Below are 10,194 nucleotides of genomic sequence, written 5' to 3'. Positions count from 1 at the left end.
ATCTATGGTGCCAGGGAGCTCTGCCAGGAGCCCGTTCCCAGGACAGAAAACACTCAGGACAGATCCCTCATCCCCAAGCCTCCTTCTCCCCTGGCTTCTGCCCACTACCCTGGTCTTGTGGTCAATAAACTCCCCTCCCTACCCCTGGAGAAGACCACAGCTCCCATAAGAAACATATTAACTAGGCCCCAGGTAGAGACCAGGGGTCCCAGTAGGGACCCAGGGCCCTGCCAGGCCTTACCACAGCCATGAGACTGAGTCCTCAGGAGCAGGAATGATGGGGCAGTGGCCACAGGATCAAGGACTGTCAGCTTTCTAACCCAGAGCCAGGGATGTGATGTCCCAATTGGTCCCAAGTCCCTCCTACCCGCCGTCTCTGCTCCACCTAAGCTCCACACCCACTCCTGAACCAGCCACCTGTCCAGGAAATGAGGCACCCTAAGCCTATACTAGAGCTCCTGATACCTCTGTGGCACTCGCCAGCCTTTACCAGCTGGGCCTGCCCCACCCAGCCCTGCAATCCCAGCCTGGAGAGCTTGCTGCCAGGGGCTGAGCAGAAGGAAAGCAGGGGTGAGTCCCAGAACAGCAGCCAAGGGAAGAGTGGAGTTCCCTGTCACAGGCCTTTCGCAACTCTGGCACCTGTTGGACAGGAATGCCCAGTCTTGATGGCAGGGCTCCATCAATCTGAGATGAACACCCGGGCCCCCTCACGACAGGCAGGGGAGTGGCTGTCACATAAAACAGCCCTTCAAAGCTAGGGGCTGAGTGGCCAGGGATGAGGCCTGTGGGTTGGCACTCAGGGGCAGGGGGTTCTTCTGCCTCCAGGGCATGGTTTGTGGGGGGGTCAGCGTGTGGAGACCAACTCTTTCCTCAGAGGGACAGCCCTAGGAGAGGCGGGGGCTTCCGTCCCTTCCTGCCTGTGCCTGTTATGGGAGAAACAGGGGTTATCCCCAGGGCACCAGGTCCCACTTGCTGCCCCTGAACTGGGGGAGGACAGTAACCATAGGAGAGCTAGGAATAGCTCTCAAGGTCCTGGGCCAAAGAGGTCCGGACCAGAGAGCTACAAGACTCAGGTCTGCTTGCTTGTCCCAGGGAGGGGCTGCGGTGGCTCTCATGGACAGCGGGACTTGGGCAGCTGACGGCTCTTTGGGCCCAGGCTGGGATCCAGCCCTCACCCCCAGTGAAGGTCACCCTGAAGTTTTTACCTGAACCTTCAGGCCCTCCTTAGACCACAGAAGGCAACTTCAAGAGGGAGGATCAGAACATACGACTCATAAGCCAGGTGCAGCGGCTCACACCTGTAATCCCAGCACTTTTGGGAGGCCGAGGCAGGTGGATCACGAGGTCAGGAGATCAAGACCATACTGGCTAACACGGTGAAACCCCGTCTCTCCTAAAAATACAAAAAAATTAGCCAGGCGTGGTGGCACGCACCTGTAGTCCCAGCTACTTGGGAGGCTGAGGCAGAATAGTGTGAACCTGGGAGGCGGAGCTTGCAGTGAGCTGACATCACACCACTGCACTCCAGCCTGGGTGACAGAGCGAGACCCCATCTTAAAAATAAAAAAAAAAAGGACATACGACTCACAGCTACCTTTTATTCCACATGTCCTGTGTGCCAGCTCCATGCTGGTCCTCATAGACATCATCTCCAAGCCCACAACAGCCCCACAAGGTACAGCCATTATTATCTCTTTACTGACAGGACACCAATGCCCGAGACGCAGTGACTCGCCCAACATCACAGCGCTGGGGAGAGGTGCCGCTGCACCTGATCCCCACTCTGCTCACCTGTGTGGCAACTTCCTGAGAACCCTCACCCAGACCTGCCTGGCACCTTGAGTCCTTATGACCACATTCCAAGATCCTCCAAAGCTGATCTCAAGCCATGCTGGACCCGGGGCCAGCAGCCAGCATGCACACTCCAGGCTCTCTCGAGAACTGACCTGGCCAGGGAGGGGCTGGCCCCGTCCCCCAAGGCGTGCTTGGTCGTGTTCACCAGTGCTCCATCAGTCAAGGCCTGAAGCCTTGGTGAGGGAGTCGAGCAGCTGGAAGTAACTATACTTGAGGTCGTATTCCATGTCATACCAGAAATTCACTGTGGGAAGAACGGGGATCTGAGCATGAAGATCCCTCTTCTGACCCAGAGCCTCCCAAGCCTCCCCCCAGAGGCCCTGCTGGACCTTGGCAGGGCCTGTCCCCAGGTGGCCTGGACAACTCCTCACCTGCGATGCAGCCCTGGGACTGCTGGACATGGTGGAACCACAGAGCCGGCAGATAGAGCATCTCACCGGCCCGCACCGTGCAGCGAAGGGCCTGGGCCTGACTGTAACTAGGGTACCGTGCTAGGTCTGGCGCCAAGGGGTCCAGTGGGATCCAGGGCACCTGGGAACACATCAGATGCCAGGGAGCAGCCCCCCAGACCCCCCAGGACTTCAGGCTCTGTCCCTTCCAAAGGTCAACACCACAGGCCCTGCTTGGCTCAGCACTGAAAGGCCTCAGACTCAGGGACTTTTCAGAGCAAGGTGCCACCTCTCCCCAGATCTTTTGTGCCTGCTCTTCAGAGCCAGGCTTCTGCCCTTCTCCCTCCCTAGAGCCCAAGAACAGGACAGACACCTTCTCCATGGCCTCTTCATCCACCACCTTAAAGGTGCCCTCTTCAGTTAGCTGGTAGGTTGCCGGCGTGTACAGCTCTGGAGCCCAAGGGAGAAGGGTGTGGGGGAATTGCAAACAGCCTGGAACTTGCCAGACCCTCCTCCACCCCAGCCAGCCCTGGGCAGGGGCAAGGGGATCAGGGGCCCTGGTGCACTGGGGATGCCACAGCCACACCTCAGGCCTGGGAACTGGCCTCCCAGGCTCTTGCTGCCTCCCTCCCCCTTGGGCCAGCTGTTCCCCAGCCCCTCCCTGCAGGCCACATCCCCTACCATAGGGGATGAAGGGCCGGTCGCTGGGAGGATGGAACAAGAAATGCTTCTCTCCTGAGACCACGCAGTAGAGGTTCTCATAGTGGTCCTTGTACACTGCCAACAGAAAGAAGGCCCGGGGGCAGGGTATGGAGGGCAGGGGCACGGGAGGAGGCAAACCATCATGCTGAGAGCCCTGCACCCCAAGACGGCCTATGACAAAAGAGAAGCACGCACAGAGCCAGTGGGCTGGAGATGCCAGGGGCTCTGATGGGCATTCTGGAACTCTGCCTACCAGGGACCTGATGCTCACCAGGCCCTGGACTCCTCTTCAACAAGAGGGGAAGTTCTCCTACACTTACCCCCTGGCCCAGCGGGCCTTCAGGGAGGTTTCTTTGGGTCTAGAAGAAACAATGCACCCGCCCCCAATGCCATGGGTCCATTCCCCGACCTCAGCTGTCAGGGGAAACCCTCTGTGGTGCCCGAGTCCTAGAAGCCAAAAGAAATCTTAGAGAACAGCCCAACCTCCACCCAGGGCCATCCCTCCACTCCTGGCCTCGTCTTCCCTCCCTCTGCCCCAACCTGCTCCTTCCCCACCTTTGTATTCCCCTTACACCTACGAGAAGTCACCGCAGCCACCTCCCCCAGCCAGAAGTTCACAGCATCGGGCATCTTTCCTGCAGGGCAGAAGGCAGAGAGCAAGTTAGGAAGGCCAGGCTGGGGAAAGCTGCCATCCAGTGATGCCAGAGCCAAAACCTGTCTGAGCACAGAAGAATCCCAAGAAAGGGGTCAGGGAGAAGAGGCAGAGGTTGGGAGATCTTGGGGAAGGGGTCCTCCCTCCCTGGGGCAGAAGGAAGGACAACAATCTTTGGCAGTTCATCTATGATTAAGTCAAGGCCTGGGAATGTATTTAGTGAGCTGCACCAGATGCTGACAGGACCAAGCCCATAGGCCAGGTCATCACCTAAGAGCAAACAGGCTGACCCCCCTCCTTCCCATATCTTCCCTGTCCAGGGCCAGGACCACCCCACCTCCACTCACCCAGGGCTTCGGAGGCCCAGGGCACATGGGATTCCAGATCAGGCAGCAGCTGGGGCAGCTCGGTGGGCAGGTTGGAGCACTGCTTCTGCACATAGAGGACTCCAGGGTGCTGGGCCCGGCCCTCCAGCACATCCAGCACGAAGCTCAGGGGCAGGTGGCGCTCAGCTGGCATCATGAAGCGATCCCCTCTCACGGCATCCGCATAACCATCTGGGGTCACGGCCACACTCACCTCTGTGGAGCCCACTGTGGTTCTAGAGGAATGGACACTCAGCCCATGCCCAGATGCCAGTAATCACTGCTCACACCTGACCCCAGGGCAGCTCCCACCTGAAATAGGGGAGGGACCACTTCTGGAGGGCCGGCCAGTGCTGCAGAGCGTTGCGGATGATGCACGGCCTGTTGGGGCAGACCCAGTCCCGGTAGAAGTGGAGCGGAGTTGGGGGTTTGTCCAGGTAGGGCACAGCAAGAGGCACACAGAGCTCTGAGAGAAAGAAGAAGACAGGGGATGGAAGGGCTGATGTCTGCAGCACCCAGTCCCTGCCCAAGAGATGCCCTCCCTGGAAAGGCCGCGCTGTGTCACTGGGAAATGCTCGTTGGTGACCAAAGGACCCTGGACAACCAGTAATAGAAAGATGAGGACTGAAAAATGAAAGCAGAAAGCATCACGCACACACACCAGCATGGGCCCTGACCGTCCACGGGGCCAGAGGCTGCTACCCAGCCCATAAGCCAAATCCCCTGTGGGGCTGTGTCTGCACAGTGGACCCTATGCCTTCCCACCCTGGAGAGGCCAGCCTCCTAGCATCTACCAGGAAAGGCCACCATGGAAGTGGCACTGGGAGCTCCAGAATGAGTAAGGCTGAGGCCCCATGGCCACGGGCTATTCTGGGTGTTGTGTGGCTCTGGGAAGCCCCCTTTAACAGTGACATTTACTGAGCACCAGGAATGTGCTCAGCACTTGGCTTGGCTAATCTGGGGCTATCAGGGATGACACAATCATCATCTTAAGAAATTTACAACCTTCTTACCCGGGAAGACATACTACCAGATGACACCAATGGAGGAAAAGGAAGGGCTCTGCTATGGTTTGGGTCCTGCTGAACAGCATCACCATCTCCAGACACCCAGGGCCACCACGTACACTTCGGCAGGCTGCGTGGTGTGCCGCCTGCACAGGGGTCTACAGTGGCCCTGTGTCACCTCTAATCAAAATCTTTTTGACTCGGCTTTCTCCTTCACTCCCGTCATCCTACTGGTTGGCTCTGAGTCCTGTTGATTCTGTCTCCTATGTCTCTCAAACCCACCGTCTCCTCTCCTCCGCTGGCATCCACATTCCAGCTACCTCCTTTGGGTCCTCACTCAAATATCACATTGATAAGACTTCCTTCTCCGACTATACTTTCTAAATTTATAATCTGTCCCCCTGCCGCAAATCTTTATATCCCTTTCCGTATTTTTTCTCGTTAGCATTCATCACCATCTGACATGCTATATATTTTAGGGCTAGATGTGGTGGCTCATGTCTGTAATCCCAGCACTTTGGGAGGCAGAGGCAGGAGGATTGCTGAGGCCAGGAGGTCAAGACCAGCCTTGGCAATGTAGGGAGACCCCATCTCTACAAAAAAATTAAAAATTAACTGGACATGGTGGCATGCACCTATACTCCTAGCTATGCTAGAGGCTGAAGCCAGAGGATCACTTGAGTCCAAGAGGTAGAGGCTGCAATGAGCTATCATCGTGCCACTGCACTCCAGCCTGGGTGACAGAGCAAGACTTTATCTCAAAAAAAAAAAAAAAAAAGAGTGTGGGGTTTGGCCACTGCGCACAGCTAGGCAGGTGGGCTGCGGTGGGGCAGGCAGCTTCAGGTGCCAACACAGGTGCTGGTTTCCTGCAAGGCTGCAGCTAGACCAGGTGTACCATAAGCAGCTTCCACAGCTGACACTGGGAAGCATGGTGGTGCCTGGAAGCTTGCAGATACCAGGAACCGCAGAGCCCTAAAGAGGGTGTCAGAACCCCAGCTTGGGGAGCTCCTGGGTCTGGACTCCCCAAAGGGCCGCAGCTCTTCTTTCCTTCTGGTCACCCACAATGTGGCGAGCAAGACGCATGGTTCAGCCCTCTTCATGTTACAGCTCTTTTCGCCCTGCCACTCAGCAGGTCCCAATTCTTGTCCTGCATCCAGGAAGAATGAGGTACACACAGACAAGCAGAGGGTAAACAAGACAAAGAGGAGCTTTACTGAGCCACAGAATAGCTCAGAGGAGACCCACAGTGGGCAGCTGCTCCCCGCAGCTGGTCGTCCCATCGTCTCTTCTGGTCTGGCTGAGTCAGGGGCTTTTTATGGGTCTCACAGGGGAAGACGTACATGCCTATTGGTCCATGGGCAGCCACGGGTGGGCCGGAAAAAGCACCAAAAGTTCCCATTCCGGTCCATGGAACCGGCAGCCCAGCCCCCAGGCTTCAGGCCTTCCCTTGCTTGAAGGTCGGGCTTCACCGGGACCCGCCACCTTCCGCCCAGGAACCTGTCCGCCTCTTGCCACCATTCACGGCACCCAAGCTGTTTGTGCCAAGGGGTGCCTGCAGGCCAGCACTGAGCTGCCCTCAGCCCCTCTTGGCCTCCCTCCCATGCTCGTTGGCACCCAAAGGCCAGAGGGGGCCAAGGAGGCAGGGGGCTGGTGTGTCAGCACTGCAATAGCACCCAGGCTCGGCCTCAACTTTGCTCCATGATCTGATCAGGTGCTGACAGTGGGGAGAAGCCAGACAGCAGGATCAGGCACTTCCAAGCCTGCGGCAGCAGGAAGGGGCCTTCCTGGGTCCCCAAAAGTGCAGACATGCCTGGGTCCACAGCTGCAGCTTGGGAGGCTGCAGCTGCATCTAGGAGGGTGGGGCTCCTGCCTGCTCCTGGCTCCCAAGAGCACAGGGGTGCCTGAGTTGCAGTCCTGGCTTGGGTGGCTGTAATTGCGCCTAGGGAGCTCCCACTCTACCAACTTGGAAGGGGTGGGGCTCCCATTGTCCCCAGTTCCCGCCAGCTCTGTGGAACATGTGGCCCCAGCTGCCTCTCCTCTTCGCATTTTCCCCACAGCGGTGGCGGGCAAGGTGCATATGGCATGGCAGCTCTGACCACCCCAAACAAATGAGCCTAGTAGTCCTGTGTTCCGGAAACAGTGAAGAAGCCAGTTGGCAGGAGCAGGGTCTTTGTGCACATGTGTGAGTATTTTTGTACTCACAAGTACAAGTCCCTACAAGTCCCAGTTGCACCTTTGGCAGGGTGCTCGCAGGCTTCTGGGATGTGGCAGGGAGCGAGGTTCAGGCTGCAGCAGAGGGTTTGGGCTTAGGAGCAGGTCCTGCCCAGCCATGTGAGGGTGGGGGTGGTGCAGTCGGCTGCCTCGGGGATGCAGGGAACAGGGGACTCACTACCACCACTGCTGCTCCCAGAGCCGCTTCTGCTGCCCGACTTGTGCCTCCCCACTGCAGCCAGCATGATGACAGCATCTGCTTCAAACTGCCCGCCACTGTCATCAAAACTACTGGACTCAAACAATCCTCTTGCCTCAGGAGGTGGGACTACAGGCACATGCCACCACACGATGGTGTCTCACTATGTTGCCCACGCTGGTCTTGAACTCCTGGCCTCAAGAGATGCCTCCCACCTTGGTCTCCTGAAGTGCTAGGATTACAGGCGTGAGTCCTGCACACAGCCTGGGATTCTGAAAATGCATGGAAACTGCCATTTTTTCACCCTTTGGACTTCTGCAATTAGGGATTTGTTTTACTTGCTCACCATTTCCTTTAGAGAATGGCTGCTTTCCTCTCCTGGGGCTTCCAAGTGAGAAAATTTCAAAAGGGATCCAAACAATTGCTTTGACCCCATAACTCTGCTAAGAATTTAACAAGGCAGGGAGCAGTGGCTTATGTGTTCCATGGCGTTCCAAAACTTTGGAATGCTGAGGTGGAAGGATTGTTTGAGGAATCTAAGACCAGCCTTGTCTCTACTAAAATTCAGAAAAATTAGCCAGGCGTGGTGGCGCATGCCTGTAGTCTCAGCTACTCCCAGGTGCTGAAGCAGGAGGATCTCTTGAACCTGGGAGTCGAGGTGCAGCGAGCTATGATCGTGCCACTGCACTCCAGCCTGTGTGACACAGTAAGACCCTGTCTCAAAAAATATAAAGAATTTAACCAACAAACATACTCACACATGTGTAGAAAACGCTGCTCCTGCAGACTGGCTTCTTCACTGTTTCCTAAACACATCAGGCACACTCCCACAGAGGGCTTTGCCTGCACTTACCTTCTAACCTACTTCTTCTACTCTACATTGTACTCATTCAGTACACCTGTGGTTAATTGTCCACCTTCTCACTTAGAATGTAACAGGACATAGACTGTAAAAGACAGATTTGTTTTGTTCAGTGATGTATCTCAAACACACTGAACAGAGCCTGGCACACAGAGATGCTGAATAAGTATTTGTTAAATCAATCCTCAAAGTATTCGTTGCAGCATTATTGAAAACAACGGATTGGACATGACCTAAATGACTAAGTGAATACAGCACTAGCACACAGACGTGAAAAAGACTGAGGTAGAGGAATGTGAAATGATCTCCAAGATACACGGTGCAGAAGAGTGTGTTTAGCAGGCTACTATTTGTACAAAAAAAGGGTAAAAAGTCGTGTGTGCACGGATATAAACAATCTTTCTGTAAGAATGCAAACTGGGGCTGGGAGGGAACCTTGCTTCATTTACATTGCGCACCATTGTATATTACATACCCATCACATACACATGAGCCTGTGTTGCTGTTCAGTGGTAAGAAATCATTTAAAAATAGAAAAAAGAAGGAAGGAGGGAAGAGAGAAAGAAAGAAAAGGAATAAAAGCCAAGCAGGGGAAGAGCCAGGGACCATCTGGTCAGCCTGCAATCCTCCCAAAGTGCGACAAGGGAGTTGAGGTCGGAGGCGGCGCACGTGGGGGAGGAATCCGACCACCACCTGTGTGCCTTCGATGAGCTTTCAACAAGGGCAACAGCAAGCTGCTCAAGACTGTAGGAAACACAGGGCTTCGCCGCGACCACGGTCAAGACGGCACCGGGCCTTGGGAATAACGTGAACAGAATCACCCAGGAAGCCGCGGGAGCGCGCGAACACGGGAGAAGGGAAGCAGGTTGCCACAGAAGAGCAACCCGAGCGGGGCCTCAGGGCAGTCGCACACACGAGGTTCCGAGCCCGCGCTGTCAGCGGCATCCCAGGGCCCCTCCCGTGTTCGGAAATCGCCGCAGCCTGTGGGAGAGCCACTCACCCCTCGCAGCGGCCGGGAATTCTCGTAACTCGCTCCGCACGGCTTCCAAAGCCGCCTCCGCCATGGCTGCGTCAGCGCCGGCCGAGACCCCGCCTTTCCCCGACGCCCCGCCGCAGGCCACACCCCCAGCACTCGCCCCGCCCTCCCCGGAGTCCCCGCCGCAGGCCACACCCCCAGACCCTCGCCCCGCCCTTCCAGAGGCACCCGCCGCAGGCCACACCCCCAGCACTCGCCCCGCCCTCCCCGGAGTCCCCGCCGCAGGCCACACCCCCAGACCCTCGCCCCGCCCTTCCAGAGGCACCCGCCGCAGGCCACACCCCCAGCATTCGCCCCGCCCTCCCCGGAGTCCCCGCCGCAGGCCACACCCCCAGACCCTCGCCCCGCCCTTCCAGAGGCACCCGCCGCAGGCCACACCCCCAGCACTCGCCCCGCCCTCCCCGCCGCAGGCCACACCCCCAGACCCTCGCCCCGCCCTTCCAGAGGCACCCGCCGCAGGCCACACCCCCAGCACCCCGCCCCGTCCTGCCCCTGGACACACACCGGGTTCTGCCACCGAAGCGGTGGAGCGACTGGCAGCGCCCGCTTCGGCCTGCCCCACTGGCCGGCATCCCAGGGTTAACAAACAATTGTGTTTATTGACAAGTTCATACATCAGTACAAACGGGCACGTTAAAAACAGCCCCCCCGCCCCATGCAGCCGAGGATGAGGCGGGAAGGGCCGCGACCTGCACAAAGTATAAAAGTTATAAATAAGGGGCTTTCAAAACAGGGCGGGGGCAAATCTGGAGTGGGGCGGCGGTTGCCGGTGGCCTCAGACATGCAGAAGGGGACGGGGCGCCGGCCGGGCCACGAGGTCCCCCACCCACATGGCGCAGAGGGCAGGAAAAGGGCGGCCACATTCTCACAAACTTCTGGCGAAGGGTAGCTCCCTCCTCGTGAAGGACCTGGCCCAG

At 57.4% G+C, this 10,194-nt stretch overlaps 1 protein-coding gene across 2 annotated transcripts; it reads right to left on the bottom strand.

Annotated features, from left to right (window-relative positions):
- Positions 1-1,960: 1,960 nt before the first annotated feature.
- LOC129144420 (bifunctional peptidase and (3S)-lysyl hydroxylase JMJD7) lies at positions 1,961-9,365 on the bottom strand. 2 transcript variants are annotated; one of them, XM_054686993.2, is made up of 8 exons: positions 9,242-9,365; positions 4,275-4,428; positions 3,945-4,198; positions 3,524-3,580; positions 2,925-3,020; positions 2,617-2,693; positions 2,226-2,385; positions 1,961-2,098 (listed from the first exon to the last, which is right to left on the bottom strand). In XM_054686993.2, exons 1-8 carry the CDS (start codon positions 9,303-9,305, stop codon positions 2,010-2,012), a joined length of 951 nt encoding a protein of 316 aa, XP_054542968.1. In that variant the 5' UTR covers positions 9,306-9,365; the 3' UTR covers positions 1,961-2,009. The 2 variants fall into 2 exon arrangements, with proteins under 2 accessions (XP_054542968.1, XP_054542969.1); XM_054686994.2 differs by having other exon boundaries at positions 3,945-4,190; positions 9,242-9,364.
- Positions 9,366-10,194: the final 829 nt, after the last annotated feature.

The sequence above is a fragment of the Pan troglodytes genome, chromosome 5 (assembly GCF_028858775.2).
Source record: "Pan troglodytes isolate AG18354 chromosome 5, NHGRI_mPanTro3-v2.0_pri, whole genome shotgun sequence".
Classification (NCBI taxonomy): domain Eukaryota; kingdom Metazoa; phylum Chordata; class Mammalia; order Primates; family Hominidae; genus Pan; species Pan troglodytes.
Note: the sequence above shows the minus strand (reverse complement) of the source record. Positions and strands in the feature narration are given on the sequence as shown.

What these genes read in the sequence shown, in the direction of transcription:
- LOC129144420 (XM_054686993.2), bottom strand. Translation starts at nt 9,305, where the DNA reads ATGGCGGAGGCGGCTTTGGAAGCCGTGCGGAGCGAGTTACGAGAATTC. An exon ending in ATTCCCGGCCGCTGCGAGGG is followed by an intron (nt 4,429 to 9,241) that starts GTGAGTGGCTCT and finishes TCTTTCTCTCAG; the next exon opens with AGCTCTGTGTGCCTCTTGCT. An exon ending in TGGTCCCTCCCCTATTTCAG is followed by an intron (nt 4,199 to 4,274) that starts GTGGGAGCTGCC and finishes CCATTCCTCTAG; the next exon opens with AACCACAGTGGGCTCCACAG.